Source organism: Electrophorus electricus, chromosome 25 (assembly GCF_041902795.1).
Source record: "Electrophorus electricus isolate QZ-2024a chromosome 25, ASM4190279v1, whole genome shotgun sequence".
NCBI classification, from domain to species: Eukaryota; Metazoa; Chordata; class Actinopteri; order Gymnotiformes; family Gymnotidae; genus Electrophorus; species Electrophorus electricus.
Window position 1 is genome coordinate 7,339,957 of NC_137521.1, and position 26,298 is coordinate 7,366,254.

General features: G+C 46.7%; 1 protein-coding gene across 6 annotated transcripts; it reads right to left on the reverse strand.

Moving 5' to 3' along the window:
- Window positions 1-915: 915 nt before the first annotated feature.
- abl2 (c-abl oncogene 2, non-receptor tyrosine kinase) lies at window positions 916-26,082 on the reverse strand. 6 transcript variants are annotated; one of them, XM_081707642.1, is made up of 11 exons: window positions 25,449-26,082; window positions 11,494-11,655; window positions 10,589-10,884; window positions 10,119-10,391; window positions 9,937-10,021; window positions 9,665-9,842; window positions 9,319-9,503; window positions 8,743-8,895; window positions 8,517-8,606; window positions 7,990-8,169; window positions 916-6,274 (listed from the first exon to the last, which is right to left on the reverse strand). In XM_081707642.1, exons 1-11 carry the CDS (start codon window positions 25,666-25,668, stop codon window positions 4,575-4,577), a joined length of 3,522 nt encoding a protein of 1,173 aa, XP_081563768.1. In that variant the 5' UTR covers window positions 25,669-26,082; the 3' UTR covers window positions 916-4,574. The 6 variants fall into 6 exon arrangements, with proteins under 6 accessions (XP_081563768.1, XP_035377988.1, XP_081563770.1 ...); XM_035522095.2 differs by having other exon boundaries at window positions 11,494-11,658; XM_081707644.1 differs by lacking the exon at window positions 25,449-26,082 and adding an exon at window positions 12,223-14,272.
- Window positions 26,083-26,298: the final 216 nt, after the last annotated feature.

The following is a 26,298-nucleotide window of genomic DNA, read 5'->3' on the forward strand; positions in this document are numbered from 1 at the left end:
CAGTCACATACCATCCATGTTGAAATGGAAGTCATGTACTTTTCACTCAGAACAATTATACTAAATAGGCTGACAATTATCCATAGTATCAGCTGGATATCTGTACGTATATAGCTGTATTAAATGACAGTAAAGTTTTAAATAAAATATGATCAGTACACCACTACTATCTAGTAATTTAATTGACACAGGAAATATCAATGGCATTACTTAGAAATGTAAACTTGGTCTTCAAAATGAAAAACCTGTATATCGGTTCTGTATATATTAGTATATCAAAACCTGTATATCAGTCAGACAGAGAGAGAGAGAGAGATTCAAAATTGTAGCGAAGCCAGTTTCCAGAGAAACAGGACATTTCGGACAGAGGTCCTTCAACTGCTGTGCAAGCAAAGTGCTTCTGAATTAGTAGAAGGGGCCAGCCTACTACTAATTCAGAAGTACTTTGATTGTCCCAAACATCCTGTTTCTCTGGAAACTCTGTGTACTTCACTACAATTTTGAATATCTCTACATGTTACTATAGTACACTGCAATTACTCACCTATAATCTTCTTATTTTACACATATAAAACAACAAGCACCAGATAAAACAGTGGAGAAAAAAAGTATTTTTTCCATAAAAGTGTAGAGTAAAATCGATAATACTTAAGTCAAGGGAAAATCCATAAGGATGCTTTCTTGAAATAACTAACTACTCTATTCTTTCCACACCACTAGCAATGTACAATTCCAATGAAGCATATGCACAAATTGGGAAAAATCCTTTAGTAGAATATTTAACTGAAATAAGTCAAGTATAATCAAGTTTGACCACTGTTAGTGCATCTAGGTTTATAACTGAATATACTTTAAAGCGAAGTACAATGTTTTTTACTTTTAAATGAAGAAATAAAAAAACATGCTTGACAAACGTTATCTTCAACCCTTTTAATTATTTACATCAAGTCTAACACTGAGGGATCACTTCACAGTAATATGCTATTAAAAGTGAGCTTTAAATTAGTCACACAAAATATACTTTTTACATAACAGAAAAATACTGTTAATTTGTCAGCCTCTGCCCTTTTAATCCCTGTTAAAATTCACATATTCAAAATTAAGACTGTTCCATTTGACATTGCACTTAAAGGACTGCAGAGGTGGCCTTTGGTATATAAATGACGTTTTACATTAAAAAAAAAAAATCTACAAACTTAAAAACTCCATACAAAAGACAATCTTCAAGAATGTGTGATTTCCTGGATTCAATATTAAAAAAAGAAATCATAAATAAAACTGAAAAATAAATTTTAAAAATGTAAAAATGAAAAGGTAGAGTGAAAACCAGGGCTTAAACAGGTCCTAAATAAAGTGTTGTGTGGTATGTGCTGACAAATCATTTGTTTGAGTCACACTACAAGGAGGCTTTTAACCGTTAGAAGCTTACAAACCTAAAAAAACTTAAGAGAAACATGAGAAATTCTGTAGAACCCATCCACTGATCTTAGAAAACCCACAAAAGACAAATAGTGATGCATGATCCTGACGGACTTGACAGGACCTTTTTGTGGGCAATTCATAAATTATCTTCATACTAAAGATGCCAAACTAGATAAAAGGCCGAATAACGAGAGGAAGGGAAGAGACTACATGGTCAGCTTTTAACTTGGCAAATTCACCGAAACTGTAGTTCAACGGGTGCAGTAAAACACACAGTTTTAAAGGCTTTGATGTTTCAAAATGCTACCTGAAAATCATACGCAAATAGGGCAAACCTTCACTGTTTTAAACCTTTTCCCCATATATACAGCCATTCCACTGAGAAATGTCCTCTACTAGTACTTTAATAATACGTCAGACCTATAGCTCTCTTTATAGATAATTTTTATCTTTGTCCTTTTCTTTTAAATGAGAAGCGATATTTCTGACTGAGATGGAAGTTCCATTAGAATGTGGCAAATCCAACAAAATGCAACAAATAAGTCAACTCCACCAGCAAAGCAATAGGCGTAAAAGCCATATATTTTTATCTGATACAGGACAAAACATTGCACATCTTTCTGTTCAAGTCGGACACCGTGTAACCCCTGATGAGTCAAACATTTCAAATTTGAAAAGAGAGTAACTGCTCCTCAATGCCATCTTCACAATCTACCTACATCAGTTTCATTTTTAACCATAACATCTCACAAAAGGCACCATGAAATCTTGCGTAGGGCAGAGATTAATGGTCAAACTAAACAGAGCTGGGTTTTTAAATCCGAAATCCCTTAAAGTATGGTAAACACATTTTGCTCTGCTACAGAAGAGCTGAAATGAATCAGAGATGAATAGTAAAGACACAATAATACATTTCCATATTACATCCCATAGATGACGTAAGGCAAGAGCATCAACATTTATGGTTTAAAATGGCATCCAGTGTAAAAATACAAATTAAATCTTTAAAATGACAATGAGAAAAATTATGAGAGAGAACTGCACCCTGTTTTGCAGAACATCTGTAATCTTACTTGGAGTTGTATGGATTCTGAATATTAAAAAGTGTGAAAATGTCATACTTTAAAAAAGGGTGAAATTCATACTTAAAAGACTAGTGCCTGATCACAGCGCAAGTCATACAAAATAATGCAACATTCTTGCATGTAACAGATGGATACATTCATGTTGTAGATGCTCTGATGGTGACCTTTGTTTTCATTTAGTTATTTCCTGTTAGGAAAAATATCCTTCTGTTCACCAGCCACTGCAGGACTTTACAATAACTAAACAAACATGACTTTTTGTGGATAGGAAAAATATGCAATTATATTTACAAAAACATTAAAACAATGTGCTTTTAATAAAAAATAATTTAAAATTCAAGTTTACACATGGACATTCTAAAGTTAAAAAAAAAAAAGGTACAAGTCAATGTGCTATAGAAATGGCAGTTTGTGGGGTCATTCATATCTAGCATTGTTGCCATAACGTTGCAGTTTGTGTGTTCTTCTGCAGTAAGTGTGCAGTCACAGTGGAAACGACACAGTGGCTATTCTTGTGCCTGCGTTCAACCTGGACAAACACAAATACATGTCTGAAATTAAGTCAGGCCTCACTGACCCAACTTTCTCCAACAAACACAAGCTGTTGGTAGAGGTGCTCCACCAGTTGGCTAGTCATAGGAAGTCTACTCACTTGGGATGCATGGACATAAAATGAAGCTAGTTGGTGTGATATGAAAGTTATTTACTCAATATTCTTGTCTGTGAAATTAAATACGGATATTGTAGATAATTCTGGACAATGGTTGATATTTGACATATAAAGTACATTTCACCCTATGCACAGCACTTCGAGTTACAAATCTTGTGGCCAGACACAAGCATGTCTGGTGCACCACAATCCAATTAATGATTAATTATATTAATACTACATATCTGAGAAATCCTCATGTGGAAGCAGATAATTAAGCATGATTACTGAAGTTATTGATCATCATTACCATGCATCCTTGTTTTTCCTCATTCACAGTTTGTTTGGTTGGCCAGTTCTTTTTTAAGTTGCCTGGCCTCTTCAGATTGTGAGAAGTGTGTTTGTTGAGTCCTGTTTGGTCAGAGTGTTCCAACAGCTTCAGACTGATTCTGATTCTATAAATAAATGACTGGGTTTATTGAATTACAAGACCACAGTAGACTGAACTCGAGATGATTTGGGTGTACATTTGCCCATCTTTAAAGGACACTTAAATAAAAACTTTGACAGACATCACACTTTAAAGCATCCTCTGCAAGGCCTTTTCTGTAGTGTGTGTGTGTGTGTGTGTATATACACACACACACACACACACACAAAGTTATTTACTCTCTTCCTGTGAATAAATGGCACTGTGTTCTCAGAAATGTAAATACAGAGACAGGCATATGTGCAGACCGCTTCATAGCCTTATCTTTTCAAATGTTGCAAACTCTGTAAACAGATCCTTGAAATGATATTAAAGGTGACACTGATTGCATGATACACACATTCATGTTAAAAGGCTCAGTACTGCTAACTTTTAATGGTGTATGCTGAGCGTAACCCTGCCCTATATAATTCTATGGTAGTAGGACTCGTGTATTGAGACACTGACACAATATCCAGTTATTGTGAGAACTTTTTCGTGCAACAACCACGACAATCTGAAATCTTTCTAACGTTCTCATATAAATATGTGATTAGACAGGATGATTAGACCCTGCCCTTTCAAATTTAGGCTCTTCTTAACCAGTCACAAAATATGTGGCCATTCCTGGGTCAAAAGGACCATGTGTCATTGTTTGTGGACAGTGAGCTTATATACAAGTTTAGAACTGTGTTCCCAACGGATGATCTAAAAGAACAAGTCAACTGTAAACAATGAGAGAGAGAGAGAGAGAGAGAGAGAGAGAGAGAGAGAGAGAGAGAGAGAGACAGACCATTTGTAGTGATTTTACTGAGGTACTTCTGCAAGTATATTCTTTGTCTCCAATCATTTAAACAATACATTAAAAAAAAAAAAAAAAAAAAGGAAAAAAGCATTTATTCTAAAAGTTTTGGGTAGTTTGAGAGTCAGGGATATGTGGACCCACTAGCTACCTTTGCACCACGTCACTGATTTCTTTAATACAAGAGTGCAAGTTTTCAAGGGCGGGGCTTGTGCCAGCTCCACCCGCCACCCCTCCACCACCCGCAGAGGACGCCCGCAGCTCCTGAAGACTCAGCTCCAATTTCCCCACAGCCTCACGGAAGGCGAATTTATTGCGCGTCTGTGGGATGCAGTCTACGTATCCCGAGCAGTAGTCCAGCAGCTGGTGGCCCGCGTCCAGGACATGGCTGCTGTAGGGGGCATCAGCGCTGCTGTAGAGGGCGCTGCTCAGGCACTCTGCACACTCCAGCAGGGCCTCCTTGCTCACCTTCTCCAGGGGCGTGCGTTCAGTCTGCTGCCGAGTCCGACGCAGCGTCAGCTTGGAGGAGGCAGAGGACGCGCCACTGGACGCTCCGTTGGCCATTTTGGTTGGGGTGGTTGTGCCGGCGGTGGAGGTCAAGGCCGCCGGAGGCACCTGCGGCGGAGGGATGCACGGCCGAGCCGCGCCCGGCCCCCTCCCCGATCGCTTGACCCCGTCCCCGTTGACCTCCAGGCCGTCGTCTGCACCGTCCGCACCGTAGGCATGCTGGAGAGCGCGCAGCATGGGCGGGGGAGGGGGCGCGCATTTGGGCTTGACCAGTCGCGGCCGGTCGCGGTCGCCAGCACTGTCGGCTAACAGTTTGAAGCGGTTGCCCTGGGAGTCCACCCCGACCAGGTGCACGTCGGCTGGGCTGTGCTTCAGTGTAGGGGAGATCAGGACTGGGACTTTGTGGTTGTGTGGTCCCACAGACACGCCGCCTGCCGGAGACGCCTTCGACGGCGAAGACCAGCCCAGCCGCTCGTCCTGCCCCTCCCTGAGCCGTCCGTGGGTGTCGCACTCCGCATCAGCCCCCACCCCCGGTGCTCTGGCCCCTCCCAGGCCCACTGACGCTCCCCGCGGTAACAGCTTGGCCTTGGGCCGGTCACGGATCTGTGCTGTGCCCTCGTCTGCCTTGCGCGTCGCCCCGTTGTCTGGCTGCGACGTGGCCGAGGCCGTGCGCTCCAACGGCGGCTTGCTGCGGTTCCGCGGCAACGTCAGTGCCATGCGCTCCAGGTCAGGCAGGCCCGCCGACATGGAGGACGTGGAGTTGGAGCGTGGGAAAGGCCTGGCCGCTCCACCCCCGTCGTCGGCCGAGGGCTTCCCAGTTCGCAGCCCCAGCGTCTTCTTAATGAGGCGAGGCGTGAAGAAGCCGGCTAAGCCTGCCCAGCTGCTGCTGCTGCCGCCGCCACCACCACCCGACTGGGTGGAACCTGCCCCGCCGCTCGCCCCCGTCGCCTTCTGCCCAAAGGTGGCGCCGCAGCAGCGGGACTGGATGTGGTTGCCCTCCCCGTGCGACGGGGAGAAGCTCAGACCGTCGGGCTGGGGCAGGGCCGGCGGAGGTGCGCCGAACCCCGCCGCCGGCTCGTACTTCTTCTGGGGCTGTGTCTCCATCTCGCGGAAGGAGCTGCTCCTCTTGGGAGGCATAGGGAGGCTCTGCTGCGCCGGGGAGGACGAGGAGGAGGAGGAGGACGCGGACTTCTTCTTCATGAAGGAGCTGAAGAAGCCGGCCTTGCGGTCGCGGGTGAAGGTGGCGTCCAGCGCGTCCTCTAGCAGACCTGACGGAGACTTGTCCCTCTGCTTGCGGGGCAGAGCGGGCGAGCCGCCCGCCAGCAGAGCCGCCGGGAGGCCTAGACGCAAAATGGCACGGCAGAGGTTAGACAAGAGCAAAACCCTGCCCACACCATCTCTGAACTACTGTGGCGTTCACCTTTCATGTGCAGTGCGGAAACACACCTGACCTGAAAGTAGGCACAATACTGAACAATGTTTAAAAATAATATTTTTTACTGATTTAATTCAGAGGCTCTCAATGCAGACTTGTGGAACCTCCAGCCAGTTTTCCTCTCAGCTAGGTACAGGGGGTGCCTTGCTGAGAGGTGCTTTGGCTGACCTGATTAAAACGCTTAGCAGGGAGCCTCTCCGTATTGGTAGGTTACTTGACTGCACTGAACAGAATATAATGGCCACTTCTTTTAGTTATTTGTAACTACTGAGCATAAATGATGTAAATGTATTCAGCTGCTGAACGACAGATGGGGGTGTAATGTGGAAACGCTATGTATGTTCATAGAAACATAAATGAAAAGAGAAATAAAAGCATACAGAGAATGAGACGATGCCCTGAACTATTCACGGTGAAGTGAAAACTCAACGCCCCTCTCCAGAACCGCTGAGAGAGCACAGCAGGTGCCCCGACATTCAGCCTTTCATAATGAAGGTACCATCTTGCAACGAGGCTTGCAGACGTATAGCGTTATGACCGTAGGGTCAGAAACCGCCCTGCCACAAACAGCACTTGGGATCGGGGCGTTAAACTAGCCAGTGGGGGACAGTGGGCAATGGAGGCTGAAGAGGTGAGCGAGTTAATGACTAAACACGACAAATGTTACACTTTATTATAAATGAGAGGAAGAGCACTGTGAGATGAGATATATATATATATATATATATATATATATATATATATATATATATATATATATATATATATATATATATAAAATCTATGTGTGTGTCAAATGAAATATAAATACATGCTTTAAATAAAAAAACCAAATAAATATTAAATAAATAAATTAGTGTGTTACATATAGCATCAACAGTGATACACATGGCAACCAGAATAAAGTGGTTTAATGTGGTAAGCATGCTGGCATGTGGGTGCTTGTATAAGGATATGCCAACACAGGACAACAGCAGTTACACAACATTACAATTATATAATAGAAATGGACAGAAAAAAAAAGAAAACATTTTTGAAATACCATCTTTACTACTTTAGACAATAAAACATATCTGCAACATTGAGCAATGTGTTTCCCAAGGACAGACTACTCAGTCACTTTTTATACGTAGAGAGAACACATTCCCAGAATGCCATAGCCTCAATGTTTATATAGATATCCCTGTAAATACGGTATGTGCATGGACACCTGTGCTTATATATATGAATATATGTGTGTGTGTGTGTGTGTGTGTGTGTGTGTGTGTATATATATATATATATATATATATATATATATATATATATATATAATGTTGGTGTGTTCATGCATATATGGATACACATGTTGGTGTGTGTGTGTATGTATATATATACATGTTGATTTGTGTGTGTGATGTATGGATACACATGTCGGTGTGTGTGTGCATATATGCACGTATATACATGTTAATGTGTGCGTGTCGGTATGGATACACATGTTGGTGCGCGTTAGTGTGCGTGAATGAGCGTGCACGGGAGAGAGAGCGCGTGTGCTCCTTTAGTCCATAAGGAACACCACCCCCATTCTCTTGAGTCGGCGCTGGAGTTGCCGTGAGGGGCGGGGCTGAGCCGCCGTACCTGCAGGGCCGTGGGTGCCGCCCTCCTGCCACACGTCCAGCCCCTCCAAGTTCTCCTTGTTGTCTGAGTGTTTCTTCTGCAGCCGCGCCTTACAGGGCAGCAGGGGCTGGTCGTGGCCCAGCGCGTGCACTACCCCTCCCTTACCAGAAGAGGCAGTCTTGCACAGCTCCTCTGCCACTTCTGCACAATAGGAGTCGAGAGAGGAACAGAAGAGTTGGGGACGTGAGACAACTCTGAGTCACAGCCACTGTTCTCAGTTTCAAGGTTATAGTCAACATTACAGTCCATTACTGACCATCCTGCTTCTTTTAAAAGAGCTCAGTAACTCAAATCGGCCATTATATATCTGTAACGGAGAGAACAACTTGTAGCTGAGGACGAGCATCACCAGTGTCATTTAGATTAGGGGGTGTGGTTAGCACACAAGACTCTGTAGTTCACTAATTATGCCAAGACCTGACCTGCGTCTCACCATTACTATAGAATTCGGCTGCATAAAACAAAACATTTCCAGCCTGCAGCACTACCTTCTGATATGCTGGAGTCGTGGAACATGGTCTCGAAGGCCTGGTGGATCTCCGAAAACAAGGGCCTGTCCAACGGGCTCCACTGCCAACCTGGGCACAGAGCAAGAACCTCAGGGAGAGTGGGCTGATTCCACACAGGTGTGAGTGGCATGGATAAGTGACTTATATATGTGTAGACCTGAGAGAGAGAGAGAGCGAGAGAGCGCGAGACGGAGCGAACACTCACAGGCCCTCATGAGCTCGTAGACTTTAGGGGGACAGCCTTCTGGCTGTTCCATGCGGAGCCCCTTCTCCAACAGGTCGTAGACCTGTGACAGGTCAATACCGGGGTATGGCGACATGCCGTAGGTCGCGATCTCCCACAGTAGCACCCCAAACGCTGCACAGCGCATGTGTACACACACACACACACACACACACACACACACACACACACACACACACACACACACACACACACATATACACACATATACACACCCACACACACACACACAGAGACATTTTATGAGGCATACCAGAAATTGCACAAGAAGCTGCCTGGTCCAGCTCTAAGATGCTTCTTTGTGGACTTAAAGTTGCTGGAGAGGCCTGGTGTTGAGCTGGGTCAGCGCCAGTTGTCTCTTTTTTTTATTTTTTTTTTTTACCCTGAATCAAGTTTATGAGTCATTTCTTAGCTGCATTTCCCATAGCTTTACTTCCAAGAAACCTGACCCCATCCCACAAGAAGTTCACTCTGAAAAATGAGCAAGTGAGCGAGCGAGCGAGAGAAAGAGAGAGGGAGCGGGACAGAGAGACTGACCCCAGACGTCTGATTTGATGGAGAAGGTGTTGTACGCCAGGCTCTCTGGTGCAGTCCATTTGATGGGGAACTTCGCTCCTGCGTGAGCCGTGTATGTGTCGCCCGTCATCAGACGACTCAGGCCAAAATCAGCCACTTTTACCACGTGGTTCTCCCCTACCAGGCAGTTCCGAGCAGCCAAGTCCCTGAGAGAGACAGACAGAGAGAGTGACCATCAAGCAGAGAAAAAAGTACTACTCATTACTCATCTGTTCCTGAAGATTTCAAGCAGTTCAATGGAAACTTGTGACAAAACTGAAGAATTGGCGTCAGTTGAGCGCTAAAACTCCAGCCGCGTGGTCTTCACCTGTGGATGAAGTTCTTCTTCTCCAGGTACTCCATGGCAGAGGAGATCTGCGTGGCCATGTAGAGGAGCACAACAGCGTTCACCTCCTCCCGGTCGCACTCACGCAGGTAGTCCAGCAGGTTTCCGTGTGGCATGTACTCCGTCACGATGTAAAAGGGAGGCTCCAGTGTGCACACACCTGCGCGGACAGAGCGACAACCGGGCGTTATGAGGCGCGCGGGGCCGGCGGGACAGGACCTGCGTGGCGTGGGTAGCGCGGTGCCAACACTAACCCAGCAGCTGCACCAAGTTGGGGTGCTTCACCTCCTTCATGACCGCAGCCTCTTTCAGAAACTCCTCCACTTCCATGGTGTCCTCCTGCAACACAGTAATCACAGTGTTTTACCCACGAATGTGCCAGGCACCACTGCAACTGGCCCCCGAAAAACAACCTAAAGCGGAGGTGCAGGCAAACCTTGAGTGTTTTGACGGCGACCGTGAGGTTGTACTTCTTCCAGACGCCCACGTAGACCTCCCCGTACTGGCCTCCGCCCAGTTTGTGCTTCATGGTGATGTCCGTGCGCTCCATCTCCCACTTGTCGTGGATGGGCGAGACCCCGTAGACGGTGGGCTTGTTGCATTTGGGGGCGGGGTAGTGAAGGGTGGTCACCAGGCCGTCTGCGACGGTGGAATGATGGTGGACCAGCTCGGCCAATGTGCTGAACCTGCTCTCGGATGTTACGTACACCTAGAGGGACAGCGGAAGAGGGAAAAAGGGGGAGAGAGAGAGAGAAGGAAAAGAGAGAGAGAGAGACAGAGAGAGAACACGGAGTAAGAGCAGCAAATCGCTACAAAAGCGGTAAAGCTGCTTCAACGTCATAAACTAAAAAGCAGATGCGTAACAATCCGCAGGTTTTCAGGCGGCAGCGTTGAGATTGTGGCCACCTTGCCGTCGGAGGCCGTGTTGATGCGGTAGTGGTAGACGCGACCCTCATAGCGCAGGGAGATGGACAGCTGGCCGGGGCTGCTCTCGCTCTCGCGCACCAGGAAGCTGCCGTTGATCAGGCTGCTGAGCAGGTACTCGGCGGCGCTGCGCGACACGGGCCCGTGGTACCAGCTGTGCTTCTCCAGGCTGTTGACGGGCGTGATGTAGTTGCTGGGGACCCAGCCCTGGCCGTTCTTCGAGCGCACCTCACTCCACTCGCCGTTCTGGTTGTAGCCGAGCACCCGCAGCTTCTCGCCTGTGGGGCGCAGAGAGATGGCAAAGCTTAATCCTGTTCTTTGAGTCAGTCATCCGTCCTTGTTATTTCTTTCTGTCTCTCCAGCTACGGCTCTCCGCACTGCCCGCGCACGCTGAGCTCCATAACCAGCTCGACCCCCCTACCCCAGTTTACCCCGCCGAAACCCATTTGCCGTTACCCCGGCGGTGTCTCAGCACCACGGGGACGGAGAGGGGCTGAAACGCAGCTGAGTGCTCTGGGCCCCATCTTCGTTTAAACACCTGCTACTTGCCCAGCTGATGGGATCTGGCAGCGCATGGGCATCAGCATTGGCTTTGTGCCTCATGCTACGAGCATGGCCATGCACACGGGCCCAACTACGAGGCGTAATAAAGAGGAGATCCGCCAGGATCTGGTTTTGATCATGCACACCACTAAGAGGGATGGATACGCCAAAAAAGAGAGAGAAGACTGTCAAAGGCACCATAAAGGAGGGGGATGCGATCACTGCGTAGATAATGCCTCCGCACCTGCCACGTCACTGCCTACAAGTCGGCAAGGGCAACAGAGCGCAGTGGACAGACTCGGAACCGAACCGCACAACCCGGCGGCGCCTTTCCAATGCCCTACCTTTCGTAATGCTCAGTGTGTTGTCGCCGCTGGCAACGAAGTCGTAAAGTGCGACAAAGAGGTTGGGGTCGCTCTCGGCGGCGCCCAGCAGGTTCTCCTTCGAGCTCCAGCGCACGGCCTCCGTTAGCGCGGCAGAGTCCAGCCCGAACGGCCTGTGCAGGGCTTCTATCCCAGAGACAGAGTGAGGGAGGGAGAGAGAAGGAGAAGATGGTTAGAAATATAACAAAGGCTTGGGGGGAAAAGGAGTGGAGGGAGGAGGAACTGGTGAGGAACTTCCTCTTGAGCAGGCTCACCGCAGGCTGAGTCACACTGCCGGGGGTGGGGGAGCGAAGGATGACGTGTGAATAAATGTTTAGACATGTAGAGGGTGGGAAACCCATGCCAGGGATGCAAGACGACAAGCAGAACAACATAACGCAGAACAGCAATAATAACAAAAAAAACTTTTTATATAAACTACTCCATCAGGACTCATTTAAACAGCAACCAAACTAAGCCAGATATAAACTTGGAATACAACAGATCACACAACGGATGACCTCCTACCTTATGTGCAGACCAGTAACCATATAACCACATAGAACAAGAGAGTCCATTCAAACCAAATGTCCCCACAAGCCAAGCTAAACACACAACCATCCAGAGATTCCCTCTTCGTGCCAATCCCCACCGGTATTCCCATTCATTTCGCAGCATCGGAGCATGGCCGGAAGCGGCCTGGGGGAGTACCTGGGAGCCTGTAGGGGACCGCGACCTGCGGCAGGGGGCCCGGCGGGGCGGTCAGCCTACCCCTATCTTCGTCGAAGCTACTGCTGGACGGTAGAGTGCGCACGGCCATGCCCTCCCCAAGACACAACCACCTATCGGCTCGACAGGCGTCCTCGCACCAGCTACTGGGGACTCTGAACGGGAGGGCCTTTGTTCAGGCGTGTATATAAAGGAGTGGGGAGGGGCCTGCCTCGCAAGGTTGGACAAACAGCTGTGCACACCTACGTGTACGGTACTTCCCTCACAGCTGCCTGACAGGCGTGTGGACACACACACACACACACACACACACACACACACACACACACACACACACACACAGAGACACACAGCATGTCCAGGCGGCTGCCTCTAGTAACCATCGGCACAGTGTGAGTAAGGCAGGGGGTTGACTGCGGCCATATCCGAATAGCTGGGAAAAACCCTTTAAAGAAATGAAGTCGGAGGAGTTGGTCTGCTTTTCAGAGTTTTCCACTTCTTCTAATAGAAAGACACATGCCATATAAAGCAAAACTGGCTGGGACATTATAATGAGAAAATATCCATATGAAATCTATGAAAATGACAAAGAACCAACAACAGTATTTCAGAGGCACACATTCCAAAAACCTCAGCCAAACGCTGCCATGGCAACTAAAAACAAATTATTTGTGATCAAAAGTACCAAAGTAGGCGGTATACTCAAGATTGTAATTCAAGTCTTAAGAAACTGGCATCAGTGCAGTGTTATCCCAGGAGACTGATGTACAACGAGCACTTATATAACTCATTTGTGACACGCAGAGCCTGTAAGAACATGCTGTTGTGGTTGGTGGGGAGAGCAAAGCACACCTCTGTTCCGCATCAGCACGCAACGCATTCCGTTTCTAGTCACATGACTCAGCCACAGCTCCCAGTACATGGTCCCAGTGGGAGAAGTCCAAACCCACTCCAAAACCAGTCCAAGCCTAACCCACCACGTTGTAATCCAGTAGGTTTATGCAGTAGGTGGACGTGGTGCCCGCTCAGGAAAGAAACGAGGAAGAAATGGGAAAGTCGGAGCACCTCTTGCTAGCGGAGGCTTTTTCTGGGAGTCAGAGGTCTCCGTTACGGTCTTTGATGTGGCTCAGAACTCACAATTTCCAAGTGCTCCTGGAAAGTTGACCCTCCATGGCCGAGCGTCCACACGTTGACCGTGACTTGTGAGCGCACACATGTGCTCAAGAGCAAAAGTGTGTGTGTGTGTATTAGTGGAGCTCATATGGAGGTCTTGTTAGAACTCTCATGAAGGAAAAAGTGTGTGTGTGTGTGTGTGTGTGTGTGTGTGTGGGTGTGTGTGGGTGTGCATGCGCTTCACAGACTAGTGGGGGAGGACTCTCTTACTCCTGGCAGATGTCTCCATTTCTCCTCCATGTGTGATGCCAATCGCATATCCACTTGGGACACACATGCACACCCCCACAGAGGGAGAGAAAGAGAAAGAGAGAGAGAGAGGGGACAATGACAGAAACGCTACAGAAAGAGAGAGAGAGAGAGAGAGAGAGAGAGCGCTGCAGCACACCACACCACCAGGGAAACCTCCTCTTATTAAAGCATGTATATCCCCACGCTATCATCTGGTTCTCAGAACAGGAGCTAAAATTTACCAGATCACCATGTTCAATTATTCCCACCATCTGAAGGCAGACCACCTAAAAAGGTCCTATGATTTGTAAAGTAAACTCTCTTGAGCAAACCAAATGGAAAAACACAGACAGAAGCATGCAGAGTGTGTCCTAAATGGCATGGCACCCTAGTAGGGAAAAGGTCGTGAGCATACTGACAGCAACTTAAGATCAAATTACCAAAGTGTGATAACGTATCCGCCGACACAGCACACCAAGTCAGATCTCCAACACTGCCGTGAACATGAAGAGATGGTCCATGTTGTCACCCATGAGCCTTGCAGCCTATGCTTCTCGTGTAAACATCTCTACTCCTAAGAGGCTTTGTCTGGGTCCGGCACAGCTGTCCGGTGCGCGTGCTGCCCTGTGCGAGTGCGAATGTGTGCGTCTGTACACAATGCAGGAGATGCCGTGTGGGACAGCTGGAACAGGGGCATGAGGTGGGCTGGGTGTCGGGCTGAATGGGGGTCATCGAGCAGGCGAAGCTGTGGCAACCCCGGCGGGGGGGGGGGGGGGGGGAGGGTTGGTTTGATTTGGGAGTCCTGCCCTGGATCAGAGCTTCTTAACCAGCTGCTACTGCAGGCCTAGGCCACGACAGTTGGAGACCCTACGCTCTGCTCACGTACCGCTGTGATGCTGCCCGGTCAAGCAGTCCGCGCTGGAAGTACTCTGCCGAACCGAAAACCGCGTGGGCAGGAGTCAAGCAGCCCCAGCACGCAAGCAAAGTTTATTTATATAGCGCTTTTTACAACAGCTGTTGTCAAAAAGCAGCTTTCCAAATGTCCAAGTCTAAGCCCCAACACAGCAAGCCAGAGGCGACAGTGGTGAGGCCCCCTAGGCCAACCAATATCGCCTGCTGGGCCAGGAGTTAAGCAGCCCCCTAGGCTGGCCAGAAGCTCGAATTCTCACCAACTGATGTTTGTTCACATCAGAAATGATGCATAGCTTAACCTGAATTACAGCAATATCCCCCCCTCACAAGGCCCTTGCCACCAGCCACACTGTGTGGACTTCGCCAACAAAGGAAATCAGCAAAGAGAATCACTGTCAGTCACGTATGCGTCACAACAGCAGACTGAAGTAAAGAGTAACGTGAACAGAAAACCAGCACCGTCTGCTAGTCCACGCACCATCCAGTCGTGCTGGTTTCGCTGTCTTGGGTAATGTACCAGCCCCCAGCTGAGATGTAGATTTTGATTTGTTCTGCTACTGAGTCCATTTACCGGTCAGCTCATCTGTGGTTCGTGCCTAGAAGTCAGTGTTGGAAGCAGTTAAAGGAAGTGAAGCCTTTTTTCTTTTCCAAATAAAACCAGTTTCATCTTAACCTGGAGGGGTTACGCCCCAGTACAGTGTAAAATTGGTCAAAGGCCCATTTGCTCTCACGGTTCTGGTCCCCTTGCCTGCACCTACATCATTCCTCAGCTGTCAGAGTCAGAACCTCGCTGCCTTTTCCTGTTCTCCAACCTCTGCTCTCATTTTGCTTTGTTAAATAATCCGCCATAGATGACTTTATCTTTGCAACGCAGGGCCGCCCGGCTAGAACGACACCTGTCCTAACGGTGCCAGGTCGCCCAGCTATCACGACAGCTATCGAGATAGAGAGACAAGATGTGGAGAACAATGCTTCCCTCAGTTTCCATCAGATGATGACCCTGGATAAGGACTCCACTGTGGAAGACTGACTCTGTAAACATTATTGAGTAGTAAACAAGGTCCAGGAACTCAAGTAGTGGGGAGAGGGGGGAGGGGGTGATTTCTCTCCAACACTATGCTTGATCTGTTCCAGTAAATGCTGTCACTCTGCGTGATTCAGTGAAATAGCTGGCCTTGTAATAGGGTTGAACAATTTGGGCAAAATATCTAATTGCAACTTTTTAAAAATGTTTTTAAACCATTATCTTCCTGACATTGTTTTTAGGCGCTTAGGAGGACTGGCATCTGTGGAGTGTTGATCACAACGTAAGAGACGTGTCAGAGTATACAGTTAACAGCAGATATGGCAACAATCAAGTTGATATCAAGTATCGAAATTGGGCCGATATCAGCAAAAACGCTGGATCAGATGTCAGCGAAGACATTTTTAAGGAAACCGATCCCTTACCTCACAAATCCAGCCTGCAAATAGCACAGCAGCGCATGTGATAATGGCCAGGTTTGAGCAGGGCACATGATCACAGCTAGTCTGAGCAGTTTATACACCACTGTAGTTTAACTGAAGCATTTCTTCCCATTAACGATTAAAAACTATTATGTTCTAATGCAAATAACCATGCACTTGCACACATGTGATTTCCACTGCTGTCATTCTGAGAAGAGGCTACCTGCCCTCTAGTGAGAGCAATTAAACAAGACAATAAAAGCGATCAAACTAAATAGCGTATAGCACTGTTCATCGCTATACCCGAGACCAACATTGATTTATTAATCTTTAAAAAAGAAGTGTGTGACCATGAGGTAAAGGTGGAGAAATGCAGAAAGCTGACGGAAACAAAGCCAGAGAGGAGAAAGAATCACCAAATATATGCGTCTTCTCCAAGTTCGTGAACTTAATTACTATATGGCTTGAGTATATTCAAACTGCATGGAAAAAATGCCATTTTCCACTACCCTGAGTTTTAAGGTACACTTGATATTTTGAATAAGATGACGCAGAGTAAGCCAACTTCAACTAACTGTAAAAAAAAAGAACAAAGAAAGATTAAAAGATGGTTAATCATCATCAGATTAAATTTCTATTGGTTTTTAAGACAACAATGAGGGAAGAGAGACTCAGTACTGGTAGTCTCTGCCTGCTAACAGTGCCTGCTGTGTGGTTTGTGTGTAGTGGGCATAGCAGCGTTTTAGCATAGCAATGAAATTTACAAGAACAATTATAGGGTTCTTCTAAGGTGATGTGCAATTACATCTTTATTCAGTATTGAGGAAAAAAAATGCAGATGAACTATAGTGTAAATTTAAAGAGTGAGCGAGTAAGGCAGCCATACTGAGCAGAGAAAGAGAGAGAGAGAGAGAGAGAGAGAGAGAGAGAAAGAGGTATCATGCCACCTCTAGTTAACAGCTTTACCAAAGTATGTGTTCAATACAACACATCCAAACATTAACCCACAGATTAGCATAGCATTACTCCTGAAGGTGTCAAGTTAACTGGCAGCATTCACTCATTTGTCTCTTTTCTTTCTATTTCACTCCCTGAGTCCTGTGAATACTGTCACTGCTCCAAAAACTCTTTCCCCAACACAACCATGATGAGTACCCGGTGGCTGAAGGGAATGTCTCCGATTTCCCCACAGGGCACCTTCGACGCCCACCTGCTCATCTTCTGCTTCCACCTCCTCTTGATGACTGACTCAACCGCCTCTCCGCCTTGAGGACACAGGGCTCGTTAACATTAGCATTCCATAAGGTGTCAAAAGGTTAATTGTCTAAACATTCAGATGAGAGAAATAAAAATACAGAAGAGGGAGAGGGACGGAGGGAGAAAGAGAGAGAGAGAGAGTGAAAGAGAGAGAGAGAGTGAGAGAGAGAGAGAGAGAGAGAGAGAGACAGACAGTGTAGGTGGGTGGGTGAGTGGCTGCAACAGACAGGAGAAGATGTATTCAGTAATAAACATGATCAAATACACACAATGCTAAGATTAGCATTTAAACGGCACTCATTATGTTACGATACAGAGTTCAATAACAGCAACATTTTTGCATAATGCTAATGCACACATGGCAAAGTGAGTGGATTGTTTGACAACCTCCAAACAAATAAGGAAACAGTAAATAATAATGTCTGCACAACACAAAAAAAGGATACACTAATTTCTCTCCAAGTGACACAAACAAGGGCACAGCAGAGTCCACCGTGAAATAATTCAAAAATAATGCAAACTAAAGTTGTAGCTCTCTCCATTTAAAACTTGCATGCTTTCCAAATTGATATGAAATTGGTTATTTGTCCGAGGATGGCTTAGCACTTTGTATTCATGCGTATTTTCACCATTTATAAAGTGACTGGTCCCCAATCACAGTACACAGTGGCAAACGCCTGCGTTCTGGCTCACAGAACAATGGAACCAGAGAAAAGATTCAGTGCGGTAGATAAATAGAGGAAGGTGAGAAATATTTCATAAAGTCCCTTTAAATTATAGATGAGCATAGGTCTCGCCTTCCCTTCACTGCATAATACACTCTGTGGGTCTTACAGACCCTGAGTCCGAGGACTGACTCTCATTAGCATTTACTTAGAACTGTGCCTCTCAATTGGCTGCACTTGTGCAACAACTGAGTTGTGTGACGACACAGCCCCAGGTGTTAGCTGTCTCTGCCCCCTCACGCAGATCCCGCCCAGAGAGGTGTGCCTGGAAGGATAGGCATGCAAACATCACTGACTGAACAATAGCAGCCAACACTAGAAATCACGGTCAAGGAGCTTCCTATCCGAAACGGCACATGATTGCAGTCTGTTTATGCAATACGAACCACTGGAGGACCAGATCCAACTGCACCACTGGAGGAGCATCACTCGTTGGTCAACACCTTTCAGTTTGCCAAGAGGTGTTACGATCAGCCTTCCATCTAGTGCTCATCAATTCAAAAAAGAGGGGGAGAAACCGTTATCCACCAAGGTACAGTGGAGGAGGCCAACCTTATATCCAAGGCTGAGGATCCACCTTGAGCCTGTCCTTCGGGGCCTCTAATGCAGGTCCACTCATCCTCACCTTTATGGTGTCCCGGATGAGATAGCACTCACTGACAGGGGAGCAATGAGGGGAAGAGGCAGTGTATTAGAACACAGCCGCATGCTCCAAACGACCTGGCTTTGCTGAGCCTGCGTTCGGGCTCGTGCAGGACAGAGTCGTGGATGAACGCCCTGCGGTGCTTCTCCTGCCGCCGCACTTCAACTGGACGCTGCTGGTCAAGCGTGAAAGAGGAAACGAGAAAATGCCGGTAGAAGCCAGGTTTCCATTGGGTTTCCGGCATACGATTTCCCCGAAGACAGCGACAGGAACAAAATGACCCGTCAGCACAAGAGAAAAGAGCTGCTGAAAGTCATGCAGCTTTTACTCAGCGCTTCAGAGCAGAGACGCAGCAATACACTGACTCTCGAGCCAGCTAACTGATAACAAGGAGGCAGAAACATTTTATTGTGGGAAGCAGGCACCCTTCCTAATTGAATAAAGTGAATTCATTCACTAAGTCAAAACAGAAGCTTGATAAGAAATGATGTGATCCGTATGCATGGACAGACGTGTGGGTTAAACACCTTATCTGATCAATCTACCAAATATTTTTTTATTCACTATTCATGACTTTGCATCATCATCATCATCATCATCACACTGCATCACCACCTACAGGATAGATATATAAAAAAAAACATTTACTGTATTTAGCTGTCACTTTTATCTAAAGCAACTTACAGTTATGACTCAACAAAGTTTGAGGAATTGAGAGTTAAGGGCCTTGCTCAGTGGGCTCAACGGTGGCAACTTGGCAGCGGTTGCACTTCAACTGGCAACCTTCTGATTACTAGTCAAGGGCTTTAATTAATGTGTAATTAACAAAGTAATTAAGACTTTCTGAAGAGCAGAGAGAAACCACGTCATCTTTAGCCATTATAATTTAAAGGTCTATTCTAGAGAGGCCACTTAGAAAACTGGTGCATATCTCTCTATTGCCTCAGAGGCTAAGCATGGATGAAGAGGCTTAGGGCATAAGCCCCCATCATGAGAACAGGCATGCAGATGGCCAGAAATGGTGGGTGATGATGGAGCACGTTGGCACTTGGCCACAAAGAGATTAACTAAAGCACATGACGGGGCTAGGACCCCACAGCCTTGCGTGTTCTGGGCAGCAGGAAATAAATTCCGTTTGCATTCTCTTTCTCGGTTTTGTTCCCTCTCTGCAAACACCAGCTGTCACTCCCTTCACGGCCTCCAGGTGCACGTAAACCCGAACGTCAATGGAGGAAAGCACTCCCCTCGCCGGAATAATCGGATACCTGCCGTGCTGTTTGCTTGAGCTGCCCACGTCCTCTAGGATCTGGTTTTTATTGAGGTTTAACGCCCGCGGTTAACGCAGGGACGCGGATGGCGTCAGGCTTGCAGGAATACAGCCTGCATACAGGCAGCAGGGCGTGGGAGAGGAGCTGGTGAGACATGCAGAGTGACGTGATATGTGGGAGTGGCTTTATGCACACTGACGGACTGCGGCAGCATCATGGCCTCACACATACGCGCGCACACACACAAACACTTTACTCAGACACTCAAGGAGGCATAATCTTCCACCTCGAGTTCCTCTTTTAACAGCCACCGCCTTCGCTTTCCACACGGGCTTTGCTTTCACTCATTTGTCCCTTTTCTTTCGACTTCATTCCACGAGTCCAACCATGATGAGCACCCCGGTGGCTGAAGGGAACGTCTCCGATTTCGCTCAGCGCAGACTCAACCGCCCCTCCCCCTTGAAGGCTCGGGGCTCATTAACTGGCCCTCTTCCGCATGAATCACCTGTAGGGGCCTCGTTCCCGTTACCAACCTCAGCCGGATCATACAGGGGATGCGTTACATAAGTGGTGGTGAGAGTTAGCAGGCTGGAGGAACTGAAACAAGCAGCCCAGATCATCGCTACTCTGACCTTGGCTCCGGTCCGCACACTCTACCGTGGTCATATCCTCCCTCAACCCAATCAGAAATGGCCAAAGCTACGCACGACTGCCTCCGCGTTTACCAACATGCAGCGTGGCAAATTGCTTGTAGAACAAAACATTTATGCCTGGACATAAACAAAGAAACACCGTTTTGGAGGAAGCTGTTGTGTGGGTTATTGTAGTCAAAGGCAGTCACTGAACCATAGTCATTGAATGTAGTGAATGTGTTTGTGGGTGTCATAAGCTGTGGCTGCAATTAATCCATCTGTGATGAGAGAAACTAAGCTTTAATGAGGGTGGCCATTGAGCTTAATGATAAATAAGTCCGCGATTATCTCACAGTAGGAAGAGGCGTGTGTGTGTGTGGACTCAGTGAGTCCTAGTTGTTAATGCTCAGCTGTCTATCAAAAAATGTGAGCTCTTTCACTCACTAGGCATTCATCAGACCTAAATAACACACCAAACTCAAGCTCATCAAACTAATCAATTCAAGAGTGTTCATCAAAATCCTGACCTAAGTCCATTATATATTCCAATCAATATTCAAATATATAAATGTGCCCATAGCAACATATCCACAAGCAGCAATCGATGGGGTCCAAGCACTGCTCACAAAAAAGAAGATGGATTTGTTGGGATGCTTGGATCCCTATTAAAATCATTGAGTACTACGCAGTATATTAGAGCCCGTCACACAGCAGAGCCACAGTAAACAATCCACTTATCAAGAATCACCTTCAATCAAATTAAATTATGAGATTATAAGAAAACAGCATGTAGCTGCAATAGATGCTTGATGACAGCTGAGAGGAATTTGGCAGGCTGAGGTTTTAGACCAACGGCTTGTGAGAGACAGGCCTGGGCAGCTACCACATCCGCACGGCACACAGCCTGACAGGAGGCACTCCCTGTGCAGACAGAAGCAGATTTAAATGAGAGGAACCTAGCAACATGTAAAATGTATGGACGCACAACAGTGGCGATAATGCATAAATACTCTGGCTGTAATTACACAGAGTAGCAGTGATGTGTTTGACCTACAACGCTAGAGACAGCACTGAATCATTGAGCATGGAAAGTTATTCTGCACCACAAATGGGCCACCCTCCTGTCTACTGTTAGGGAAATACTGATGAAATATGAGAAGGTGAGATTCTTTCTTGTTTGCATGTGTGGTGTATTTTGTGAGGTGTTAAATGGGAGTGTAATTGAGAGAGCGGGTGAGGAACTAAGTCAGTGGAATCGCTGTGCAGGGGAACATGGACACCTGAAGGAGCGAGAAAACACAAAGCAAACAGGAAGCGAGAAGACATGCTTGCGAGATAAATTGAGACAAAGCAGAGGGAGAAAACAGAAGGCAACCAATGGCTTAGTGGGAGAACAGAATCAGAAAGGCCAAACTCTGAACTCTGGATCTGGGTAAGGCCTGAGAAAACAGCACAGATTCACCATTATCACGAGAAGCACAGATTCACCATTATCACGAGAAGCACAGATTCACCATTATCATACACTAATCATCTAATACGGTTGTGCAAAAATCTGACTCTGCTGAATGAAAAAAATTGACAGGAAGTGGGCCACAGACAGCCGCTTCCTTAAACTAAAAAGAGAAACAATGATCCAGTGGACCGCACTACTGTTTACACGCAGAGGCAGCCTTCAGCCCACTGGCACAAAACAGCGGCGTCCTCTCCGAAGCTTCCCCCTCAACACAGGCGCATCATTTCCTCTCCCCCACACTCGCCCACGTTTTAATGAGGGTAGGAGTGGAGCGGCCCCAGGAGAGAGCCTTTCAAATGAAGCAGGATTAAGGAAGAGGCGAAGAAACACAGGCGCACCCACTCAGCCCAGGCCAGAGACACAGGCAGGCCTTATTCTTCTGTGTCAGATGGATGGATTTATTTGAATATTTAAATAATGAAACAACATGAAATAATGCAAAAATAAATAAATAAATAAATAAATCGGAAAATCTAAATTATCCCCCATTCAGTAATGTGGCATTCCTACGCCCCCTAGTGCTGGAACGTGGACTTTCACTGGAACTCAGACCAGGTCTGCTAAGTAGGTGTGTAAGAACAAAAGGCAAAAAGTCATCTTACAATTTCCCTTGCAAAATCTGATCCTTCTTAGGTCAAGGTCAACTCTGATGGAGGTGGCTGTCATCTTTTCCCCCTATATGTATGCATAAAAGTGGATTTGCCAAATCCAATTACATCTCTAATTCTAATCTTCTTATGCATCAGAGACAGTGGGCTACTTCCATTGCATGCAAATCTTGCCAGTTTTATTAGAGAGGTCCAAGATGATAAAAGCCTAAGCTGCTTTACACACATATACTAGAATATATGTATATAATATTCCTATTATATATATTACTATAACAAAACAAAATTAAATGTGCAACATTCCAACAGTCATCATTTTGGAGACTAAACAAGGGTCCAGTGGGGAAGGTTGCATCACACTGCCAAGATAAAACACAAGCCAAAGTTCATAAATGAGTAATGATGGAGAATGCTGAAGTGTCCAGGTGACCTCACAGGGTCTGCCTCTGCCTGACTCACTGTCTGCCAGCCTGAGGTGGACATACAGTCTCCTCAAATTCACTGAGCACCACTCATCTGTTAATTTCACCTTAATCTAAACAAGCATAGTCATAACTTTGTGTCTGTGTGTATTAGGTGAAATAGCTTAGCCTGGTTCAGGCAAAGCATAGAGATGCAGCGTTCGGAGACACCCCGCCACTAAGCCTTCTGGCGGACTTGTCCACGCTAAATTTTACCTAGTGAAGCAGGGTCAGTCATCTCCATCATCACATTTTCTTGTGCTCTCTTACCAGAATCACAGCATAAGAGTTTGGGACCAAAACATTGTGTGTGAATGTTTTTGGAATTCCAGGGCAGTTTCAATCACCACCTTGGTACATGCAAACCACATGGAAATCAAAAAAAGCGTATCCCATGCACTGCAATAATTAGATAAAACAGACTTTTCTCAAAATATACGGCCAGGCCTGATGCTTCCACACGACTTACTAATAATTATAGAAAAAGCTTTATAAAACTGACTGGACATAGACTACATCATCCTTCAGGTTTCCCGGGGGAAATCAAAAGGACCAGATCAAAAGGTAAAAAAAACCCAAACAAACTAACAAATCACAGGTTCATACACAGGACTGTTAGGAGTGTGGGGATACATCTGTTAGATCAACCACAACACTCCCACACCACAAAAATAAAAACAAACATGCAAAGGATACCTGAGGGTGTCCAACCCACTGCAGGTGAAAGAAAGGGAAACTGAATTGGCATTCCTCGCAGTACCAGGTGTGACTGAGCCAAAACAGATGTGAAGGGATTGTCTCCTTTAGACAGACATGAAGTCAGCCAGGTGCACACAGTGCTAGAAACCAGGCCTTCACCCTCCAAGAACCTCTACCACAACACAAGATGATGTACGCACACTTTAAGGCTGGCATGCCAACTAAAGGGAGCCAGTCGCAAGTGCAAACAAACACACCTACACCTGCACCAACATCCTGATCCGTACCAGTCAACTTTCATTCCATGTCTGGCTACAAAATGGACATCTTACATTTTCAGGGAACGAAATGGCGAAAAATAAAATATGATGCTCTTTGCAGGTGACTCTTTCCAGCTGAAGTGGGTCACCACCGTGACGCGAAAAGCACCCTCTTTGCCCCTCTACCAATATACCCGGAAAGTACCGGCCAAACCTCAAAGCCCACCGGCCAAACCTCAAAGCCCACCCAGTCGCTTCCAAGCTTTGCCTGGACCTTATATGAACCAGCTTGAGGGCTGGGGTCTGCACATGGGAACCAGAACCAGTTCTGGTGAAGCCCGAGTAGTGAGTAGTGACATCTTGCCCATTAGTGTTGCTTTAGTCCATGGCCATCCTTAAACTGTTCACCTTTTCGTTATCCACTTACATCTAATATGTATGAGAGGCTGTGGCTTATCCACTGACACACCCATTTCTTTCCATTTCAAAGAGTTAGGATTCAAGTTATTGCTTCCTATAAGCAAAAACATTACAACTTTAATGTGATCACTTAAGAGTGTTAAGTAAGAATAAATGGGAAACTAAACCCTTGTGATTGTGATATTTATTTCTGACCAGTGTGGCATAATCGAAAAGGGAAAAAGTGTTTTGTCGTTAAAGTACCAAGTCAAGCGACAAACAATACCACACTTACAATTCTTATCACCACCTACACTTTCTGCAGTGAAACCGAGTCTGTGAGATGGTACGCGTGACATGTAAGAAAGGAAAAAGGATCAGCAAAATGCTTGTATCATCAAAAAAGTGATAAATGTGACACTGATGGCACAGTGTATTTTTTCCATTTTGGCTGAGTCAATGTGATACCAGTTCTTCGCAACGAACACGACCCTGCTTAAAAGGAAACCATCATTTACCTTCCCCTTTGTGTATTGTTATAAAGACCACACTCTTCTCACTCATGTGAGTAGATTGTAACCAAATTCAAAACCAGAAAAATGCTTCCTCTCCTGAGAAATGGCTCACATATCCAAATGGAGGAAGTCACGGACACCCACTGTACAACTAACGGTAATACGGGCGAGGTAGCCGGGGAAAAATCCCGAGACACACACACCTGCATCCAACGTCCCTGTGCGGATCAACAGACAACTGTTAGTATAAGCAAGGATGCGGAAAACATGTGAAACGTTTGCCGTTTTAAGATGTCGTTAGCTCGTTTGCTAGCTAGTTTTCCAGACGGAGCGTTTCCGCTAGCTCTGCACATCTCCGGACAAACTCGGCTCCCACACATCAACGTGTGCTCGTGTGACAGCCTGGAAGCGCACGGCTGCACGCCGAAAAGACAACGGTCACCGCCGGTTCCGATGAGATTACCTGAGTGTTGAGTGAATATATTAACCCCCGGGTCCGGCATGCTAGCAGTGGCCGCGGTCCTGCACGGTGGCGCTCCGGTGCTCGTAACTTCCCTGGCTCTCCTCCCGGAGCTGCTCGCCCGGTTGGCTTTGCCCGGGTGCTGCTGCTGCTGCTGGGTCTGCGGAGGCGTCTGGAGCCCCGCCGGAGCCCCGTCACCCACGCGGCCTACCTGCTGTCCCATCTGACGAGCCCTGTGTGAAAAGCAAGGGAAGCCTGCCGCGCCACCCGGATCACATACCCCAGCGGAACAGCGGAGCGGCCTGTTCACGGCGTTCTTCCACCCCCAAGCGCCGCTTAGCTCACTTGCTAACGTTAGCTGTGTGTGTGTGTGTGTGTGAGTGTGTGAGTGTGAGTATGTGAGTGTGAGAGAGAGATCCCACCCACCCTGCTTCTATCACTTACACAATGTGTCACAAAATCTTTCTGTTCAGTTTAACAGCACCGCGCAGCGTGTCGGCAAACCGGGAATTCTTTATCCCCCCTCCCCGAAGTTTTTTTTTTTTTTTTTTTAATTTTAAAACGAACCCATACGGGGTCGTTCCGTTTTGCTGAAGCCACTACGCGCCCCCTCCGACGCCGCCATCTTTACCGCAGAATTAGTGGCGTGCAGTTCACGAGCCAATGAATGTGTTAGGATCGGGCACGAGGAGGAGCGGTCGGAGGAGAACGGGACCGGGAGCCGAACGGGAGCCGAACCGGACCGGCCCACTAGTTCAAAGCTCCAAGAGCAGCGTCTGACAGACGTCCTTTCTCCGATTATTTATTTTTATTTTAATTTTTTTTAGCTTTTTATCAACTACTTTAGGTAGTC